Source organism: Somniosus microcephalus, chromosome 15 (assembly GCF_052327205.1).
Source record: "Somniosus microcephalus isolate GS21.2 chromosome 15, FLI_Smic_1.0, whole genome shotgun sequence".
NCBI lineage: Eukaryota > Metazoa > Chordata > Chondrichthyes > Squaliformes > Somniosidae > Somniosus > Somniosus microcephalus.
The window spans coordinates 70,478,785-70,501,594 of record NC_141001.1 but is presented as its reverse complement, the minus strand read 5'-3'; the positions used below and the strand labels follow the sequence as shown (position 1 = coordinate 70,501,594).

The 22,810-nt window shown below is 44.5% G+C and overlaps 1 protein-coding gene across 2 annotated transcripts in view; it reads left to right on the top strand.

Moving 5' to 3' along the window:
• LOC147107022 (uncharacterized) overlaps positions 1-22,810 on the top strand; it is a 364,818-nt gene that overhangs the window by 241,299 nt on the left and 100,709 nt on the right. For both annotated transcript variants that reach the window (XM_086007993.1, XM_086007992.1), the window contains 3 exons: positions 1,176-1,270; positions 10,613-10,678; positions 22,178-22,277. In XM_086007993.1, the coding sequence (XP_085864119.1) occupies positions 1,176-1,270; positions 10,613-10,678; positions 22,178-22,277 (261 nt within the window). The remainder of the gene's footprint in view (positions 1-1,175; positions 1,271-10,612; positions 10,679-22,177; positions 22,278-22,810) is intronic.

Here is a 22,810-nt window from a genome sequence, read left to right as displayed (position 1 = left end):
AATGGTAGCTTTTATACCACTTTTGCAGCTGTCAACTATTCAGAGGAATGGCGTCATTGACAGCCCGACCTACTTACCTGACGTGATCCCCGAGCGCTGGGAACCTTGTGGAAAAAGCTGGTAAAATGGTAAGTACATGGTAAAATGGTGTTTAAATACCTTTTAACAAGCTCTTAAGTATCTGAATTGACTCACCCGCCGCTTGGTGTCGGGTCTGTAAAGTGCAGACAGACCTGACACTTGGGAAACTGACATAGAGGCGGTTTGACAGCGGGATCCTGACCCGCTGTCAATCTTTTGCATTTTGACAACGGACCCGCCCTCTGAGTGCCGGCAAAATTCCGGCCATAGTGTATAGATGTTTGATCACTTTTACTCACGTAATTTGTACTTTCCATTTGGAAATATTTCAAATTTGTAGTTTTCTGTTGGATAAGTTGTGGAAGGGGTGACTGCCCCGAGGAGTATTTGTTACTGATTATTTTTTTCAGAACTGGCCAAATTATGTTAATTTCTCACTTCTCACAGTGCTCAAGTATTCCATATCAGTGTAAAACAGCCTATGGGAAACCAATGGAGGATGAACTGGTTGCATTATATTATTTCCTCCTCCTGCCCTAATGAGACAAAACAGATCAGTGAAAATTAATTTGTAATCCCTAAGTTACACACCAATTGTTAAATATTTTCCTGTTACAGGTACTGAGTTGATGCTGTAGCATAGGCTGACCTTTTTTACAGCATAGGCTGACCTTTTTTACAGCATGAATATGTGTATGACAACAGAACATAGAGTTAGAAATCCATTTTGGCTCAGACTGGGCACTGCGCAGGCAGCGTGCGCCCGAACCAGGAGGCCCGAGGCCTGCCTGAAATAGGGCCTTGAAGACTCATCTAAATAATGTGGACGAGCTGCCGGCACCTGTCTCGCTTCCACAGGCCGCTTGCCTCGCTAGGAGCTGCCCTCGGGTAAGCGGCAGGGGGCATTCGAACAGTTGGGGGGGGGATGTGATCGAGGCTGGCAACGGCCGGCAGGAGTGCTGTGGAGTCTGTAAAATGGGCGCAATGAGGCCCAGTTTCTATCTCATCATCTTCAGCAAAGCCTAACTTGTTTCACTATACTTCCAATCTTGCTGAAACTGGTACTTTTACATAACTTTCTTATTTCTTTTCAGGATTTTTTATTCCTGGATTTCCAAAGCTCCAAAGGTTCCAGGGACATCATGATCAGATTTTAAGTAAACTCATGCCGAAGCTCAAGAAACATATGGTAAGGATTTCTATTTTCTTTAAACTTTAAAAGCATTACCTGTATTGTTTCATTCTTCTATTGCTTTATTGTGTTGCTCATTCTTCTTTTATTTGATTTGGTACATTCTTAAGGTGTTGCCAAAACACTTAGGGGCTGAAAATTCACTGCCCTTCCAGCCCACTGCCATCATAAGTCCAGCAGGATTGCAATTGAAGGGCCAGAAACTTAGTTGGCACCTGGATACATTGGGTCCCAGCCTCCCCTACCAATATCCCAGGGGCCTTGTGTGGGGTGAACTTCCATCCGTCCCAAACTAAGTCACCTGCATCAGAGGGAGCCTGGGAAACTGCCAGGCTCAGGTACGCTTAATGAAACAAGGTGTTGGCATCCTGGCCAGCGCAAGTTGGGTCCACCTAAGGTCTTGGCCGGGACCCTTAAATATGTAGAAGTTTTCTCCAGTTTTTTTTCAGCCCCTTGTGAAGGGCATTGATGGGGCAGAATCTAACACGTTTCAAGGGCAGCCCTGGCATTCTCCCCATCCCAGAGCAGGCACCCTATTCCAGAACTCCTGGCCTTTCCTGACTAGCAGGCACTCAATAAGCGCCTCTACTGGTGCAGGCACCCGTCTTGCATTTGTGCAGCACTCCTCACATAAAGAATATCTCGTGGAGCACACGAAAAAGATGGACTAATTGGATAGCTCTACCAAAGAGCCAGCACAGACACATTGGGCTGAATGGCCTCCTTCTGTGCTGCATCATTTTATGATCAATGATGAGCTGGAAAAAAAAGATGGCGTCTCAAGGCACTTTAATGGATGTAAAGGCGCAGAGAGGGAGGCATGAAGGCAAATTGGTTTTAGGACAGAATTCCAAAGGGCAAATGCACAGTGATCAACTTCCAATAGTAAAGGTGAATAAGCAGGGAACGTGCAGTAATCCAGAATCAGAAAAGCATATGGTCCAGGTAGGGACATATGCCTGGTTACTCAGATGAAATGAATACGTGAAGGGATTTGAAGATGTAGGTATTGAAATCAATTCACTGGAGCATAGGGAGCTTGCCAAGGATGGGCAGCTGATGAGTGTGCCGCACATAATTGAGTTCTGTATTGAAGTTTGTAAAAGTTGGAGGTGGAAAGGCTGGAAAGAAGAGTGTTGGAGCTGATCATTGACATGGTGAAGACATGGGTTAGTATTTAAGCAGCAGTCGTGTAGAAATAGGATTCAAAAATGGAAGAATGTGATCTTGCCGATGATTGATTGTACATGGGGTAAGAAGCTCCGCTCCGAACTGAATGGAATCTTGAAGTTGTGCATTGCCAAATGTAGCTCAAGAATGCAGCTGAAGAGGTTGGCCCCAACTCGATCAATCAGAGAGATCGTCAACTGCTGAGTGTTTCCAGCATTTTCTGCTTTTATTATAGTGGAAAATGCTGGAAACACTCAGCATGTCAGGGGGCATCTGTGGAGAGAGAAGCAGAGTTAACGTTTTAGGTCAGTGATCTTTCATCAGAACTGGTACATAAGTGCTGACGAAAGCCAAAGACGATCTCTGGTTTTGTCAACAGTGAACTGTTATACACCATACCAGATTTTCCTTTCCATTTGAAAATTGGGTGGTGTGTATAAGACGTGGCCGATCCAATACCATCAGTGTTCCATCCACATCAAAGTTGATAGTTGCCCCCGTAGAGTTCTGTGTTGTCGGTGTACATATAGAAGTCCACCACTTGCTTAAGGATGAAATTGCCATGGGATCGCATGTAAATTTGAATAGTAATGAACCAAGGATGCATTTCTGGGACACACCAGAAGTCACCAAACAGGTAAGGAAGGAATAATGTTTGAGGAGATACAGTTACGCGTTGGGACAGGTATGAATGGAACACAGTGCCACAGAGACAGACTCCAGACAGGAATTAATGGTGGAAAGCAGAATGGTCAACAATATCAAAGGTGGAATAGAGAACAAGGAAACACAGCGAGTCACAGTCAGTCACTCAGGATGTTATCCATGACTTTTGATATACCTATCAATTCATTCCATGAAAAGCGACGAGTTAAGATAGTAACTATAGGTTTTTATTGGCTAAATAACAGAGCCCACCCTCGTGGGTGATCGGTTCCAATAAGGAAGAATACTAGCCAAGCGGTCACCTTTATACCTGGGCAAGCAGGCGGAGCCATGGGCGGAGTCAGCTGAGGTCAGCCCAGGTATAGCAGCGTGCGTGGCAAGAGGTAACCTTGTGTAGTGATAACAACAGTGTAAACAATAGTGAACGGTTGTGAACGGTAACAGTGGTTTACCACAACTTTGACCTTGCTGTTTAAGTGTTTGTGGATGGGTTGGAAACCAAAGTGGAGGAACTCTAATAGAGAGAGAGATGCTTGAGTCATAAGGTAGCATTTTGGAGAGAAAGAGTAGGTTAATACCTTGAGAGAGTACAGGGATAAAGGATGGACTTATTAAGAGTGAGATGGTGGCAGATTTGAGAGGGGTGGGGAAAATGTTAGATGATAAGGAGAAATTAATTATGTTAACATGAATGGGGTAAAGAAGGGGAGAATAGATAGTCAGTATATGAGTCAGAAGCAGTTTGAAGGAACAGATGTGGGACATCGTGGAGATGATGGCCGGAATTTTCTGGGGTCCGTGCAAGCGCAATTGGAGGTGGGTCAGGTGGGAAATTTGAAATAAATTGCAGCGAGTCGTGAGCCCGCTGTCATCCCGCCCCCACACGCCTTTCCCTCGAGCACGTTTGCCGGTGCGGCAGCTGAGACAGGCGACCTAATTCAAATCATTAACATGTAGTTGTCAGACCCTGGAGAGCGTTTTTCAGCCTACCTTTCGAATTTCCCTGGCTGCCCATGAGATTCACGCAGCTTGGGAACCATGTCAGCTTGAGGCGGGAGTTGAGTGGCCATTGCTCTAGCTGATTAGATGACAGCATGAAATGTACTATAAAACCTCCCACCTCACAGTTGGTCACTTTCCTCAGGCAGAAGCTGTTGCTGACTGCATTCCCAGCCCAGCACACATTTAACTTTCTACAGGCTGCAAGTGCTTCCAGCAAAGTCGCCATCCAGCCTCTTCTCATTGTTACAACCTATCACACCATTGACCGCTTGCTCCTCTGACTGCTACTTGACCTGCTATCTATTCCTTCAGCATGGGTGCCGTTTATACTGTGCCACCTTGGTCCTCAGAATCGGACCACGATGAACCCCAACACCAGCAGCATCAGACACACCAGCTGCACCAACAACAACACCACCAACCTTCTCAACTACCTGATGCTGCACAGGACAGAGGGCATCAGCGCAGGGCTGCACCGCGCCAGAGGCAATACCCCCAGTACAGGGTATACAGGCAGAGGATGAGCTTCCTCAACTATGCCAAAGGAGGCTCAGGCTATTATGCCAGTTTGTCGCAGACATTAGCACATTGCTTGAACAAGACCTGCAGCCCAGAGGAGCGGGTGGACAGACAATAGGCATGCTCAAAACTTCAGATGCCTTGACAGATCTGGAGGAGCCCTTCAGTACGCAGCAGCCAGGGTCTCCAGAATCATCGTGCTCTGCTGCGCTCTGCACAACATAGCACAGCAGCGAGGATTAGCGCTGCATGAGGAGCAAGGCACTGAGTGCACAGCCTCTTCAGAGGAGGAGGAGCATCAGCTGGAAGACGAGAAGGAGAAGTAGCTGGAGGAACCTGCGGGCCAGATCCCACCAGCACCTGAGCACATTGCTGCTCTGGAGGCCAGGGATGGCCTCATCATGTCCAGATTTACTTAACTTTAGCAGTACACCCATATGGCTGCCACATGCTGCGCCAGGTTGGCACCACCCCACAGCAACACCATAAAGCATCCCTACAATGACCAAACCATTCCTTTCACACTGACCACCATTGCTGGAGGTACTGTGATGTCTCACCATTCACTGCAACTCACTAAGCCACTTCCAAAGGTGCACACAAATGTGTCCAAGACAGGAAAGTGATGAAAATTAAGATTTTTATGGTTGATAATACATTAACAGAAACTTGACATTAACATTGACTAAAACACCCAAGTGGCTACCTTTGTGAATCTATTTGTGTGTCATCTTTCTGTTCCGCATACTTCTACGAGATGCTACCCCTGTGGCTTTAGCCGAGGTAGAGGCAGCCTGCTCACTTCCCTGCTGTAACTGCTTAGACACTCTTGGCGAACGTCCTCTGGGTTTTGGAGCCGCCAAAGTCTGCTCCTCCTGCGACTGTGCAGGGGCAGACTCCGCCATCGTGATCCGAGGAGCCAGCTGGGGCTCTGACTGAGGGGGTGGCAATGGGGAAGTGTAAGCGCTTTGAGAGGAGCCCACACTTCCCTCTCCCTTCTCACCGTCATCCCTCTCATGGGTCACCTGCACTTCCCGGCTAGCAAGGAGCTGGAGAGCACCTTGTTGCACATCAGTGGGGCCATGAGGACCCATGTCTACACTGACATCCCTCCTACACAGGAGGTCTATGAGTCTCTGCCATCTATGCTCCACAGATAGCCATCTATTTTCCATAGCGATCATGTGTTCCTGTGAGTGGCGCATTAGCTGCTCCATGCAGGTGGCCATCCTATCCATGGAAGAGCCTTCAGTCATCACCTGTGACACAGTGGTGCTCATGTTGGAGATGGACTCTTCCATTCTCTGAACATTTGCAGACATCATGGTCGCAAAACCTGTCAGAGTCTCCTGCACTTCCTCCTGCACCTCCTTCTTTCTGGATGCCCTCCGAGGCTCAGCGTCTGCATGCAGCTGAGTAGAGCTGAGAGTGTTCTGCGCCCTCTGGCGAGGAGTCTCCACTGCTGTCCCTGTCTCCACCATCTGCTCTTGCTCACTTGTGAGTTGTGAGACACCAGGTGACAACACTACTTTATATTGCGTGGGACCCACCAAGGTGTGCGTCTCTGCACTGGTGCTGGGTGTGCTCATGTTTGGTGACGCTGCGCCCTCGGAGGCTGGAGGTTCCTCTGAGAGTCGTCTTCCTCATCCTCCTGGACAGTGGAGTGGCTCTTGATGGACATGTGGGAGAGTAAAGAGATGAGTTAGATATGCCGTATGAAGAATGGGTACAGATACCATTATGCACATGATGACCATTCATTGTCTGATGACATCAGTCCCCATATGAGTGACTGATGTATGCCATGTAGCTGTATGATATGTAATTCTGTCACCAGGTTGCTGAGATCTACCCCCTCTCTCCATCTCTCACCTCCAGCTGCTCAGCCACTCCCGATGCTTCCAACGCAGCCTCCTCTGCTGTTGTGAGAGTGGCAAATGATGGAGGCCCACCTCCAGTTCTTTCTCTTTCCCTCTTACTGTGCGTTCTCTTCTCCTGCAAGAAGGGAAAGAAGAGAAGGTTGACTGAGAGTGATGGAATGAGTGTAAGGAATGGATGGGTTACATTTTTAGAGGGAGACCATGATGCATTAACAAGTGGCCTCCTTGTGTGTTAGTATGATTGCATTAGGATGAGGCGAGTGCGTGGGGTGGCTAGTACGATGGGGATGTGATAATGTAGATAGAGAGAGATGGATGGGTGGAGGTGCAAGGTATGTTGGTGTGAGTAAGGATGTGCAGGAGTAGGGTTGGGAAGGCAGAGTGATGGGGATGTGATGAGATGCACAGCAGGATGAAGTTGAGTATGGCTTTGTACTCACCTTTCCTGATCTAATGAGATCATTGAAACGTTTGTGGCATTGCACCCAGGTCCTCCTGAACACATCCCTGCTGTTGACCTTCTCTGCAATTTGGAGCCAGGCTTTTTCTGTTTCCTGGGGAGGTCTCTTCCGCCCACAAGCATATGGCGGGAGCCATCGGAGAACCTGGGTGCAGCCCTTTGCCTCTGTGCAGCCATCTCTCCAACTGTTTGGAGCAATCAAAATCTCCAGTGTGCTTGCCTGTACACTCCTAAATAAACCTTCAAATGCAATTTGGCCATGGCTCCTTTAAATATCCCGGCTGAAAACGCATCATCGATGACGTGTTCAGACCCACACCATTTAATAGGGCCAGGTAACACGCAGGGTGGGCTTAATCGGCCCCATTAGCGCAAAGTTGATTTCTGCAGCCGGATGGAAACAACAACGGGACCCGCTGCGTCGACCGCCCGCATCCGACCCGCCCAGGTACAGAAAATTAGGCCCATGAGTTTAATGACAGCTGGCAGGAGACGAGGAAAAGCAGTGAAGGGTAGGGTTGGCAGAGCCAGGGTGGAGGAGAGGAAAGATAAAGTAGAGACAACTCCATGGATGACCTCAATTTTGGAAACTAAGAAGCAGCCGAGCTGCTCACATTTAGTATGATGCAAGGTCAGAGGAGATTAATTAACCAGCCAACTGTTGCATAATATGTAATTTATGTAACAGTACAAGGTTATATTGGAAATTGGCTTTTAGTTTTCTTTGCATATTTTTGTGACTAATGCAGCCCAAACAGTCCGTGAAGAACGAGTTCATTTAGTGTGCTTCCCCCTATTTTTCATGATAAATAAAATACAAAATGTAACTTTGAAAAATAGTCAAAACATTGAAGGCAGAGTTCAAAACAAAAGCAAAGTATCAGAATGAGAACTAGGTAAGTACTGTTTCCCTGGTGTAGATTTCCACCACCACCCCCCCCCCCCCCCCCACCCCGAGTGGTGTTTGAGCGGCCGGCTGGTGGCGCATGCCTGCTGGCCACCCAATAATCCCAACGAGACGCACTGTTCATTATGAGGGCCAGACCTGGTTAGCATAAAGCTGGTGGTGCTCCGGGGCAACCTTCTGGCTTTGGGCCACTGCAATAGCGGGTGGCCTGGCTAGCCTCTGGGCCAGAAAAATGGTAGGTTCGAGAGGGGGAGGGGGTCCTGCTATTCCCAGCCTCACAAAAATAAATTAAAACTTATCTTCTGGGCTCCTGTTCGGCTGGACTGCCAGCTGATACTGGGCAGAGCGTGGGCTATTCACACTCTGCCCAGTACTGTCCTAAAATGGCAGTTGCGGTCCTATGTACGTAAAAGGGGCTACCACCTGACTCAGACAGGCGCTCCAGCCACTCAGCAGTGAACTTGGGGGAGATAGGGGTGGCCACACCGTCGGCGGGGAAGGGCTAGTAAGTCATTCCCCACCATTCTTTGGTGCTACCACCTTATTTCTGCCAGGCAGGAAGCCTTAAAATCCTCCCCTGCATCTTTGCTTCCATTTGGTGGCCAGATGTAGTTATTGCCAATGTAAGACTGAAAATATCAGAAATTATTTCTGTTTTTTTGTGTAATGATATGATTCTTTTAAACTTTTGGCGACTGTTAAACATAAAGCAAAGCCTAAAACTAACCCGGTTTGAGTTCATTCACAAAATACACTTAAACACCAGCAAAAGTCCACAGTTTGAAAATTATATGGCAGACTGACTTGGGTTTGCTGAAGGAGAGTGTATTTTGTAGATTATACATTATTTCTGATAAACTGGTTTTGCTGAGTTCCAAACTGGCATTACTATGGACCTGAGATGAAAAGGCTAGCTAAGAAAAACTATTGACTATAATAATTGGCTGTTTTATGTGCAATTTCTATTTTATTATTTTTGTATTTGTAGTATTAGAAAACTAGAAGGCTTCCTACTGTACTTCACTATACTGTAGAGTGCCAGATTGTAAAGGATAGTTTGTAAACTTATATATGAGAGTACTTGGTTGCTAATCTGAAACTTGATAACATATGAGAAACCATAGGTCAGCTGGAAGGGATAGAGTAAAAATAGACACTTGGCTTGATTCTGTGGGTATAACATATTGGCAACTCATTGAGATCCTGGCATTTATATTTGTCTCATAGGATCAGAAGAGCTGTGCGACTCCTTGACCCCCAGATAAGAATAGATGATATTTCGATGTTAAATCAACAATTTTAAAAATTGTTCTTGAGATGTGGGCAACACTGGCAAGGCAGCCCTAAGGGTCTTGAGTCAACCAAATAGTGTGGGACTGGAGTCACATGTAGCCTAGATCAAGTAGGAGTGGCAGGTTCCCTTCCGTGAAGGATATTAGTGAACTAGTTTGGTTTTTACAACAATCCAGCAGCTTTCATGGTTATTTTCTGCCCACAAATTATCCAATTTTATTGAATTTAATCTTAGTTTGCCATGGTGGTATTGAACTCACAATATCTGAGTTACTAGTTGAGTATCATAACCAATATCTACTGTGCCCCTAATGTCTTATTGCAAGTTGATTTGTTTCATATGCATGTATAATAGCTCTTACTTAATTCCAATTCAAAATTTATTTTTTTGAACAAGAAGAATCACACATGATTCTAAATTGCTCAAAAATAATGTACAGGAAACTTTGTGTTATCCGGAGGCTAACTGTCCGGAATGCTCGAGCCACCGGCAAAAATCAGGAGCCGTTTTCGTTAGTTTTTTTTTCTTCTCGTTGCTTTTTTCCTCCACAGTCAAGCTCTGCAAGGTCTGCTGAAGCTGTTGCTAAGCTACAGAGACGCTTAGACTGTTTAGAAGCAACAGGGTTTGTTGACCGATACGGAGCTCAGAAGCTTCCGTATCTTTCAACATTAGCGCTGGAGTGTCCAGCAGTTTTGAGGGAACGGCAACAGCTTGGTCCCGTCGGTGCCGGATAGCACAAAGTTTCCTGTATTTAGTTAGATAAATCAAGTTCAATAATTGAAATAACACCTTTCACGATAGGCACTTTTTAAAGTGGTTTATGACATATGCTACATTTATCAATGGGTGGCATTATACCATTATGGGTATATGAGTATGCCAGAATTACATTTTCATTTTAAAGATTACAAAAAGCCATTTCAAATGTTAATGCTATTTGTGTTTTCCCATTATCTCTAAAATATAAAGTTTTTTGTCGGTAGTATTAGGGAATGTCTGTGCTTTGCAATGTGGACATCGCTGACAAGGCCAACACTTATTGCCCATCAGAATGTGGTGGTGAGCCACCAGTTCAGAGGGCAGTTAAGAGTTAACCTCATTGCTGTGGGTCTGGAGTCACATATAGGCCAGAACAGGCAAGGATGGCAGATTTCCTTTCCTAAAGGACATTAGTGAACCAGGTGGGTTTTTACAACAATCTGGTAGTTTCATGGTCGCCATTACTGATACTAGCTTTTTATTGCAGATTTTTATTTAATTAACTGAAGTTAAATTCCCCAGCTGCCGTGGTGGGATTTGAACTCATGTCTCCGGATAATTAGTCCAGACCTCTGGATTACTAGTCCAGTAACATAACTACTATGCTACCGTACCTTAGGAGTGTGATGGAAAGTGATTATGGGGGATCTACTAGTTTTCTAAATTACGTTTGTGATTACAGGACAAAGAGCAAATGTCTACAGGAATATACACCACCAAATGGTTCCTGCAGTGTTTCATAGAAAGAGTAAGTAAATCTTTGATACTATGGAGGGGGAGGGATGCCTCAATTGAGGGAGAGAGCAAATTGGAAACCTTCAAGAGCAAGAGATGAATCCTTAAACTACAGGCCTCTGAGACTTAACTCAACTGTGGAGAGTGTCTGAGAATTTGGTGAGGGAAAGCCTAAGGGATCACCTACAAGGACAAGGGTCGATTTGGGAGATCCAGCAAGGCTCATAAAGTCAGGTCATGTTTGAACAATGTATTGGATTTTTTTTTTCATTAATGGGATGTGGGCGTCGCTGGCAAAGCCAGCATTTATTGCCCATCTCTAATTGCCCTTGAGAAGGTAGTGGTGAACCGCCTTCTTGAACGGCTGCAGTCCGTGTGGTGAAGGTACTTCCACAATGCTGTTAGATAGGGAGCAATGTTTCCTGTAAGCTGCACTTTGTTCTGCGCAGCCTGTTTGTTTCAATGCGCGGTCTCTGTAAATTTCTGCGCATGCGTGATATTTCCAATATAAAAGCACCCTGCACGGGACCTTGCAGATTACTGCACGGCAAGATTTTGACCCAGCGACAATGTAGGAACGACGATATATTTCCAAGTCAGGATAGTGTGTGACTTGAAGGGAAACTTGCAGGTGGTGGTGTTCCCATGAGCCTGCTGCCCTTGTCCTTCTAGGCGATGGCGGTCGCAGGTTTGGAAGGTGCTGTTGAAGAAGTCTTGGCGAGTTCCTTCAGCGCACCTTGTAGATGGTACACACTGCAGCCAAGGTGCGCTAGTGGTGGAGGGAGTGAATGTTTAAGGTGGTCGATGGGGTGCCAATCAAGCGGGCTGCTTTGTCCTGGATGGTGTTGAGCTTCTTGAGTGTTGTTGGAGCTGCACTCATCCAGGCAAGTGAAAAGTATTCCATCACACTCCTGACCTGTGCCTTGTAGATGGTGGAAAGGCTTTGGGGAGTCAAGAGGCAAGTCACTTGCTGCAGAATACCCAGCCTCTGCTCTGTTCTTGTAGCCACAGTATTTATGTGGCTGATCCAGTTAAGATTCTGGTTAATGGTGACCCCCAGGATGTTGGTGCGGGATTTAGCGATGGTAATGCCGTTGAATGTCAGGGGGAGGTGATTAGACTCTCTCTTGTTGGAGATGGTCATTGCACTTGTGTGGCGCGAATGTTGCTTGCCACTTATCAACCCAAGCCTGAATGTTGTCCAGGTTTTGCTGCAGGCGAGCACAGAATGCTTCATTATCTGAGGAATTGCGAGTGGAACTGAACACTGTGCAATCATCAGCGAACATCCCACTTCTGACCTTATGATGGAGGGAAGGTCATTGATGAAGCAGCTGCAGATGGTTGGGCCTCGGACACTGTCCTGAGGAACTCCTGCAGCGATGTCCTAGGACTGAGATGACTGGCCATCAACAACCACAACCGTCTTCCTTTGTGCTAGGTATGACTCCAGCCAGTGGAGAGTTTTCCCTTGATTCCCATTGACTTCAACTTACGAGGGCTCCTTGATGCCACACTCGGTCAAATGCTGCCTTGATGTCAAGGACAGTCACACTTACCTCACCTCTGGAATTGAGGTCTTTTGTCCATGTTTCGACCAAGGCTATAGAAACATAGAAGATAGGAGCAGGAATAGGCCATTCGGCCCCTCGAGCCTGCTCTGCCATTTAATGAGATCATGGCTGATCATCCAAATTCAGTACCCTGTCCCTGCTTTCTCCCCATATCCCTTGATCCCTTTAGCCTTAAGAAATATATCTAACTCCTTCTTGAATATATTTATTGAATTGGTCTCAACTGCCTTTTGTGGTAGAGAATTCCACAGGTTCACCACTCTCTGGGTGAAGAAATTCCTCCTCATCTCTGTCCTAAATGGCTTACCCCTTATCTTTAGACTGTGACCCCTGGTTCTGGACTCTCCCGCCATCAGGAACATCCTTCCTGCATCTAGTCTGTCTAGTCCTGTTAGAATTTTATAAGTTTCAATGAGATCCCCTCTCATTCTTCAAAAGTCCAGCGAATATAAGCCCAATCGACCCAATCTCTCATCATACGTCATTCCTGCCATCCAAGGTATCAGTCTGGTGAATCTTCTCTGCACTCCCTCCATGGCATATCCTTCCTCAGATAAGGCGACCAAAACTGCACACAATACTCAAGGTGTGGTCTCACCAAGGCCCTGTACAACTGCAGCAAGACATCCTTGCTCCTGTACTCGAATCCTCTTGCTATGAAGGCCAACATACCATTTTCTGCCTTAACCGCCTGCTGCACCTGCATGCTTCCCTTCAGCAACTGGTGCACAAGGATACCCAGATCTCGTTGCATTTCCCCTTCTCCCCATCTATTGCCGTTCAGATAATAATCTGCCTTCCTGTTTTTGCCACCAAAGTGGATAACCTCGCATTTATCCACATTATACTGCATCTGCCATGCATCTGCCCAATCACCCAACCTGTCCAAATCATACTGGAGATTCTCTGCATCCTCCTCACAGCACACACGCCCACCCAGCTTTGTATCGTCTGCAAACTTGGAGATATTCCATCTAGTTCCCTCGTCTAGATCATTAATATATATAATGAATAGCTGGGGTCCTAGCACCGATCCCTGCAGTACCCCACTAGTCACTGCCTGCCACTCGGAAAAAGACCCATTTATTCCAACTCTCTGCCAACCAGTTCTCTATCCAAGTCAGTACCTTGCCCCCAATCCCATGTGCCTTAACTTTGCACGCTAATCTCTTATGCGGGACCTTATCGAAAGCCTTCTGAAAGTCCAAATACACCACATCCACTGGTTCTCCCTTATCTATTCTACCAGTTACATCCTCAAAAAACTCCAGTAGATTAGTCAAACACGATTTACCTTTTGTAAATCCATGTTGACTTTGTCCGATCTTGTCACTGTTTTCCAAGTGCTCTGCTATTACATCTTTTATAATGGACTCTAGCATTTTCCCCAGTATGCTAAGGTCTGAAGCCAAGTGATCCTGGTGGAACCCAAACTGAGTATCGGTGCGCAGGTTATTGATGAGTAAGTGCCACTTGATAGCACTGTCAATGACCTCTTCATTTACTTCGCTGTTGATTGAGAATAGACTGATGGGGCGGTAATTGGCCAGATTGGATTTGTCCTGCATTTTGTGGACAGGACATACCTGGGCAATTTTCGACTTTGTAGGGTAGATGCCGGTGTTGTAGCAGTACTGGAGCAGCTTGGCTAGAGGCGCGGCTAGTTCTGGAGCACAAGTCTTCAGCACTACAGCCGGGATGTTGTTGGGGCCCATAGCCTTTGTATTATCCAGTGCGCTCAGACGTTTCTTGATGTCACGTGGAGTGAATCGAATTGGCTGAAGACTGGCTTCTGTGATGGAGGTGACCTCAGGAGGAGGCCGAAATGGATCATCCATTCGGTCGGTACTTCTGGCTGAAGGTGGTTGCAAACGCTTCAGCCTTGTCTTTTGCACTCATGTGCTAGGCTCCGCCAACATTGAGGATGGGGATGTTCATGGAGCCTCCTCCTCCCGTTAGTTGTTTAATGATCCACCACCATTTATGACTGGATTTGGCAGGACTGCAGAGCTTTGATCTGATCCATTGGTTGTGGGATCACGTAGCCCTGTCTATAGCATGCTGCTTCCACTGTTTAGCATGTATGTAGTCCTGTGTTGTAGCTTCACCAGGTTGGCACCTCATTTTTAGGTATGCCTGGTGCTGCTCCTGGCATGCTCTTCTACACACCTCATTAAACCAGGGTTGGTCCCTTAGCTTGATGGTAATGGTAGAGTGAGGGATATGCCAGGCCATGAGGTTACAGATTGTGGTGGAATACAATTCTGTTGCTGCTGATGGCTCACAGCGCTTCAAGAATGCCCAGTTTTGAGCTGCTAGATCTGTTCTGAATCTATACCACACATGATGGAAGGTGTCCTCCATTTGAAGATGGGATTTTGTCTCCACAAGGACTGCGGTGGTCACTCCTACCAATACTGTCATGGACAGATGCATCTGTGACAGGTAGATTAGTGAGGACGAGGTCAAATAGGTTTTTTCCTCGCGTTGGTTCTCTCACCACCTGCCACAGGCCCAGTTTGGCAGCTATGTCCTTCAGAACTCGGCCAGCTCGGTCAGTAGTGGTGCTACCGAGCCAGTCTTGTGATGGACATTGATGTCCCCCACCCAGAGTACATTCTGTGTGCTTGCTACCCTCCGTGCATCTTCCAAGTGGTGTTCAACACAGAGCAGTACTGATTCATCAGCTGAGGGAGGGCAGTAGGTGGTAATCAGCAGGAAGTTTCCTTGTCCATGTTTGACCTGATGGCATGAGACTTTGTGGGGTCCTGAGTTAATGTTGAGGACTCCTGACTGTATGCCACTGTGCCACCTCCTCTGGTGGGTCTGTCCTGCAGGTGGGACAGGACATACCCAGGGATGGTGATGGAGGAGTCTGGGACGTTGGCTGGAAGGTATGATTCTATGAGTATGACTATGTTGGCTGTTGCTTGACTAGTCTGTGGGACAGCTCTTCCAATTTTGGCACAAGTGCCCAGATGTTAGTGAGGAGGACTTTGCAGAGTTGACTGGGGTGGGTGTGCCTTTGTTGTGTCTGGTGCCTAGGTCGATGCCGGGTGATCCGCCCAGTTTTATTCTTATTGTAGTTTTTCATAGTGGTTTGATACAACAGAGTGGCTTGCTAGGCCATTTTAGAGGGCAGTTAAGAGTCAACCACATTACTGTGGGTCTGATGTCACATATAGGCCAGACCAGGTAAGGACGGCACATTTCTTTCCCTGAAGGACATCAGTGAACCAAATGAACTTTTACAACAATCTGATAGTTTCATGGGTCACCATTGCTAATACTAGCTTTTTATTCCAGATTTATTTAATTAACTGAATTTAAATTTGAACTCATGTCTCCGGATTATTAGTCCAGGCCTCTGGGTTACTAGTCCAGTAACATAACCATTATGCTACCATACCTGTGGATTAGTTGAGGAGGTTACAGATCTGTTGGATAGGGTAAAGTAATAAAAAATATTTACATTGATTTCAGAAAAGCATTTGAGACTGTCCCATATAATTACCAAGTGCATGCTTATGGGATAGATGGCAAAGTAGCAAGGTGGATTGATGTGTGGCTAGAAGGTAGACCACAAAGTGTGGTGGTACGCGGAGTGGAAACAGAGTAGAAATTGATTTGTGGTTGAGTTTGACAGTGTTTATAAGTTGGAGAATGGAATATTGCTAAAGATTTCTAAGTTTGCTGATTGCACTGAATTGAGTGCTACAGCCAATTATGCTGACCAATATGTGATAATCAAAAGGGAATTGGACCGGTTAAGTCAATGGGCAGACAGGTGGCAGATGGAGTTTAACACAGGTAAATGTAATGTCGTTAGTTTAGGTAAAAGGTTTGAGGATGTGAAATACATATTAAATAGTAACAATTCTTGAGGTAACAGACCAAGAATGAGACCTAGGGGTTTTGATAGGTTGTTAAAATGGTCAGTATACAGAGGTGGCCAAGAAAGCAAATAAAATGTTAGGATGTTACGGCGTCTAAGTTAAATGACATGAGATTGAAGTTGCAGCTGTGCTCTCTGTATACAGAATGGCTGTAAAATCATCAGCCGAAATTCAGAGGAGGGTACAAAGCTGGTTCCTGAATTCAAAGGGTTGAGAAAAGATTGGATACCTTAATATTTTATTCTCTTGAGGACCGGAGAAAGAAAGGATACTTGATAGAGGTCTTTAACATTTTTATGGGTATGGAGAAATTAGATCCAGAAAAGTTCTTCTGTCAGACACTGGATTCAAGGAGTAGGGGGAGGCAGTTTAATGTTAAGGCCGTGAAAAGAAAATTCGAATTTTAAGCAACATTTTTTTCGTAAGAGGGTGCTAAAATTGTAGAACAGAAAACCATGACAGGTTTTTAAAAAGGACTGGATGACTGGCTTCTAATAAATAGGATTCAGAGCTATTGATTCTGGCAACATAATAGGATGCTTGATGGGTGGTTTGGAAATGTAGGCTAGATGATCCAATGGTTTTCTCCTGCCCTTAAACATTACCATGTTACTGCTATATTACATTACTATGACTCTTCTGGTGTGCATATTTTGACTATTACTGTTAAAAATATAAATGTGAACTGATGGTCTTTCAAGATTATTATCCTTTTAAAGAGTTGCTCCTGCACTATTCTGTAAGGGCGATCTGACCATATTAGTGCAAAACATAAGCAACTGATTCAAACCAATAACTTTTTAATCAAGGGACAGCACAGTGCCACTATGTGTTGGAGCACCAATGCCTGGTACCACAGAGCAGCAGGTTGCATATTTGATATGCCACACTCTGCTTAGTTCCTAATCAAAGTCATGCTGGTACAAACGACGTAGATAGGACAAGGAAGAAGGTTCTGTTAAAGGAGTATGAGCAGCTAGGGGTCAAATTAAAAAACAGAACCTCAAGGGTAATAATCTCTCTTACCTGAGCCATGAGCAAATTTGGCTAGGATAAATAAAATTAAAGAGTTAAATGCGTGGCTCAAAGACTGGTGTGGGAGAAATGGGTTTTGCTTCTTGGGACACTGGCACCAGTACTGGGACAGGAGGGAGCTGTTCCGTTGGGACGGACTCCACTTGGCCAGTGCTGGGACTAGAGTCCTGGCAAATCATATAACTAGGGCTGTAGAGAAGGCTTTAAACTAATTAGTGGGGGGGAGGTTTCTAGAGAGCAAATAACAGAAATGACAACGGAGAAGGTAGCAGTGAGGAAATTAAAAAACAGAACATGTCAGGAAGGGACAGAAGGTATGGAGTAAAAGGTAAAGTAGTAAAAGGGGAAAAAACAGGAACTTAGTGTCACAAAACATATTTGAAAGTTCTATATCTGAATGCACGTAGCATTCGTAACAAAATGAATGAGTTAACGGCACAAATAACTACATATGGGTATGATCTTGTGGCCATTACAGAAACATGGCTGCAGGGTGACCATGACTGGGAATTAAACATACCAGGTTATTTAACAATCAGGAAGGACAGGCAGGAGGGGAGGTGGGGTGGCTATGTTAATAAAGGAAGGAATCACTATAATACAGAGAAATGATATTGGGCCAAAGGAGCAGGGTAGTGAAACAGTTTGGGTGGAGATAAGGAATAATAAGGGGTAAAAAAGCACTAGTGGGCGTAATCTATAGGCCTCTGAACAGTTGCAACTCTGTTGGACGGAGTATTAATCAGGAAATAGTTGAGGCTTGTAATAAGGGAACAGCTATAATTATGGGGGATTTTAACTATCATATTAACTGGACAAATCAAATTGGGCAGAGCAGTCTTGAGGATGAGTTCATTGAGTGTATTAGGGATGGGTTTCTTGAGCAGTATGTAACTGAACCGACCAGGGGGCAAGCAACCTTAGATTTGGTCCTGTGTAATGAGACAGGATTAATTAAAAATGTCCTAGTAAAGGATCCCCTTGGAATGAGTGACCATAACATGGTTGAATTCCATATTCAAGTAGAGGGTGAGAAGGTTGGATCTCAAACAAGCGTGCTGAGCTTGAATAAAGGAGACTATGAAGGTATGAGAGCGGAATTGAGTAGAGTGGACTGGGAAAATAGATTAAAGGGTAAGACGGTACATGATCAGTGGTGTACATTTAAGGAGTTATTTTACAACTTCCAAAAAAAATATATTCCACTGAGGAAAAAAGGGTGCAAAAGAAAAGATAGCCATCCATGGCTAAGTAAAGTAATTAAGGATAGTATCTGACTAAAAACAAGGGCATATAAGGTAGCCAAATCTAGTGGGAGGATAGAAGATTGGGAAGTCTTTAAAAGACAGCAAAAAATAACAAAAAGATTGATTAAGAAAGGGAAGATAGATTATGAAAGTAAATTAGCAAAAAATATAAAAACAGATAGCAAAAGTTTCTATAGTTATATAAAAAGAAAAAGGGTGGCTAAAGTAAATGTTGGTCCCTTAGAGGATGAGACCGGGAAATTAATGGTGGGAAACATGGAGATGGCAAAAATGCTGAACAAATATTTTGTATCAGTCTTTACGGTAGAGGACACTAAGAATATCCCAACACTGGACAAATAGGGGGCTCTAGGGGGAGAGGAGCTAAATACGATTAAAATCACTAAGGAAGTGGTACTTGGAAAAATAATAGGACTCAAGCCGGATAAATCCCCTGGACCTGATGGCTTACATCCTAGGGTCTTGAGGGAAGTGGCGGTAGGGATTGTGGATGCATTGGTAATAATTTTCCAAAACTCCCTGGACTCAGCAAAGGTCCCGGCAGATTGGAAAACTGCTAATGTAACACTCTTATTTAAAAAGGGCAGTAGGCAGAAGGCTGGAAACTATAGACCTGTTAGCCTAACATCTGTGGTTGGTAAAATGTTAGAGTCCATTATTAAGGAGACAGTAACGGGACATTTGGATAAACATAATTTAATAGGACAAACTCAGCATGGTTTCATGAAGGGGAAGTCATGTTTGACAAATTTGCTTGAGTTCATTGAGGAAGTGACATACAGGGTGGATAAAGGAGAACCAGTGGACGTAGTGTATTTAGACTTCCAAAAGGCATTTGACAAGGTGCCACACAAAAGATTATTGCTCAAGATAAAAAATCACGGGATTGGGGGTAATATTCTGGCGTGGGTGGAGGATTGGCTCTCTAACAGAAAGCAGAGAGTTGGGATAAATGGTTCATTCTCAGACTGGCAATCAGTAACTAGTGGTGTTCTGCAGGGGTCAGTGCTGGGTCCCCAACTCTTTACAATCTATATTAACGATTTGGAGGAGGGGACCGAGTGTAACATATCAAAGTTTGCAGATGATACAAAGATGGGAGGGAAAGTAGTGAGTGAGGAGGACATAAAAAACCTGCAAGGGGACATAGACAGGCTAAGTAAGTGGGCAGAGATTTGGCAGATGGAATACAATACTGGAAAGTGTGAGGTTATGCACTTTGGCAGGAAAAATCATAGAGCAAGTTATTATCTTAATGGCAAGAAACTGGAAAGTACTGTAGTACAAAGGGATCTGGGGGTCCTGGTGCACGAAACTCAAAAAGTTAGTATGCAGGTGCAGCAAGTGATCAAGAAGGCCAATGGAATGTTGGCTTTTATTGCTAGGGGGATAGAATATAAAAACAGGGAGGTATTGCTGCAGTTATACAAGGTATTGGTGAGACCGCACCTGGAATACTGCATACAGTTTTGGTGTCCATACTTAAGAAAAGACATACTTGCTCTCGAGTCAGTACAAAGAAGGTTCACTCGGTTAATCCCGGGGATGAGGGGGTGGTCATATGAGGAGAGGTTGAGTAGATTGGGACTCTACTCATTGGAGTTCAGAAGAATGAGAGGCGATCTTATTGAAACATATAAGATTGTGAAGGGGCTTGATCGGGTGGATGCGGTGAGGATGTTCCCAATGATGGGTGAAACTAGAACTAGGGGGCATAATCTTAAAATAAGGGGCTGCTCTTTCAAAACTGAGATGAGGAGAAACTTCTTCACTCAGAGGGTGGTAGGTTTGTGGAATTTGCTGCCCCAGAAAGCTGTGGAAGCTACATCATTAAATAAATTTAAAACAGAAATAGATAGTTTCCTAGAAGTCAAGGGAATTAAGTGTTACGGGGAGCGGGCAGGAAATTGGACATGAGTCTAGGTTCGGAATGGTCATGGCCCTGTGGGTAGTGGAGCGGGCCCAGGGGCCGTGTAGTCTGGTTCTGCTCCTACTTCTTGTGTTCTAATTCTGTGTTAGATTTCAGGAGATGGTTTTACTCCTGTTCCTGGCTGGGGTGGAGATCGCCTTTACAGAAGGTAAGTACTGTAGAAAATATAGGGACAGCGTGGTCTCCTGGATGAGTTTCGATCGCCTAGATGGGTCGGAGAGGAATTTCCCAGATTTTTTCTCCCAAATTGGCCATTGGGTTTTTTACCTGGTTTTTCGCCTCTCCCGGGAGATCACATGGGTTCGGGTGGGATGGAGAATGATAGAAGATTTGAGGTTAGGATCAGATCAGCCATGATCTTATTGAATGGTGGAGCAGGCTCGAGGGGCCGATTGGCCTACTCCTGCTCCTATTTCTTATGTTCTTATGCATGATAGTGATCAAGTAGAGACCAGGCTGGAGGAGAGGAAAAAATGGATGTTGTTTTTCCACAGGTCCGCTCTTGCACACTTAACATTTGGTTAAGAGGAGCACTTGGAGACCTGGAAAAAATGTCACTTTTTCAGCCCTCTGCATTCTTTGGTTGGACTTGCATTTGGTCTGCTGTTGCTGCTTCACTATCAGCAAGAGAACAGCAGCAGTAGGTGAATTGCTGTTGCTGGGCTGTTCCCCTGATAGCCCCAAGAGATGTGCTATATGACATGGATAGATGAATGACTAATGCTCAATATGTTACGTTGAAATGAACCAGAGACAGAAAGGGAGTAGAATGCGACATAGGCAGGGGCGCAATATGAGCAGTAGTGGATTGGCAACTAATTATGCACCCCACCCAATCTTCCTTACTATTGACTTCAATGGAAAGGAAAATCAGGCAGGGTGTATAACAGACAGCTGATCCACTACCGCTCATTTTGCGCCCCTGCTGAAGGTGAATTTTACCCCCAAAGTCACTGTTGCTAAGACCTTTTATATGAGCTGCCAGAGGATGATTTATTGCACAGCTGAAGATGGGCTCTCCCTTGTGGTCCTCAATCGCAAACAGCAGAGTGAAATTTTTTGAGCCACTATTTCCAAGTCACTTAACGTCCTTTCTATCCAATCTAGGAAGAAATCTATAAATGAAACCACCCCTCTTGGGGATGACAGGAAATGTTATTGGTAGCTAAGACCTTGTATGTTAAGGTCATGTTGTTAGAAATCTACTTACTGTTGATGCTGTGTATTATCTACATTGCTTATGGATAATTAATAGGGGTTCATGCATACCGTAGTTTCAGTTAGTACAATTTATTGACTTCCAGATTTGCAGAGCTTTATATACTGTCATATACTCAGATTATTTCTTATTAAAACATGCATAGCAAGGTATAATTTCCATAAATCACTCTTTGTAAACAGTGGCAAAATTCAACAAATGGAAAATTTTGGAGAAGCTAATTTTGTAGACTTGCTAAACTGTATTTGAATCGGACTTCAAGTTGGTCATGAAAGAGCACAATAAACCAATTCAAGTTTTAGGATTGAGTTTTAAGTTTAGATTTAAAAAAAAGATGTGACAATGTATCAAACTACACAAAATACACGCTGCTCTGAATGTCTTCTTACAGATGCATACCTGTTTTATAAATAGTGATATTATTCTCTCTCTCCCTGGTCATTATAATGGCGGTGTTCAACTGGATAATAGCATACCAGAGGCTTTTGGCTGAGTAATTCTGTATCACAACCAAATTGCAGTATTTTTTTTTAAAAAGGACAGTTATATTCTTTGAAATGTTGACATGATTTTTTTTCATTGTTAAACAGACACCATTTACACTCACGCTGCGCTTATGGGATATCTACATTCTGGAGGGGGAAAGAGTCCTGGCTGCTATGGCGTATACCATCATGAAACTGCACAAAAGTAAGATGATCACTGCTATATATTGAAGTTCACTAAATAAATTAATTTGAATATAATTAAAGGAGCTGCATGCCAGAAATGAAGAGCACCAGTTATTTGATCCTGGCTGCACAATCTTTTTTTTTTCATTAAAGTACTTTATATGGTTCTTTCAGGAAAAAAAAGAATAATTCCATTGACCTGGTATTACAAGACTTATGTCATTGGAAAATAATCAAATGCAGAGTTTATACGAACACAATAATATTTAACATGTTTACTAGAATAAATACTTCTGTGCATCTGTTCATAACCATTAGAGGGAGCAATGTAGGGCAGTGCAATGCTCCATGTCTCCTTCTCCAAGAGGAGGAAAAGCTATCAAGATCAGTCCAACCTCACAAAAGCACAGCTCATGTTGAGTGATTCTGGAGAAATGTTGGGCAATAGCAGAGGATAATTTCATAGCTCAGTTCAGCCTCTCCTCAAAAGTAAAGGAAAATGCTTTGTGTAAGAGTTAGCACTGGAAGAAACAAACCTAAATTTGAATTAGT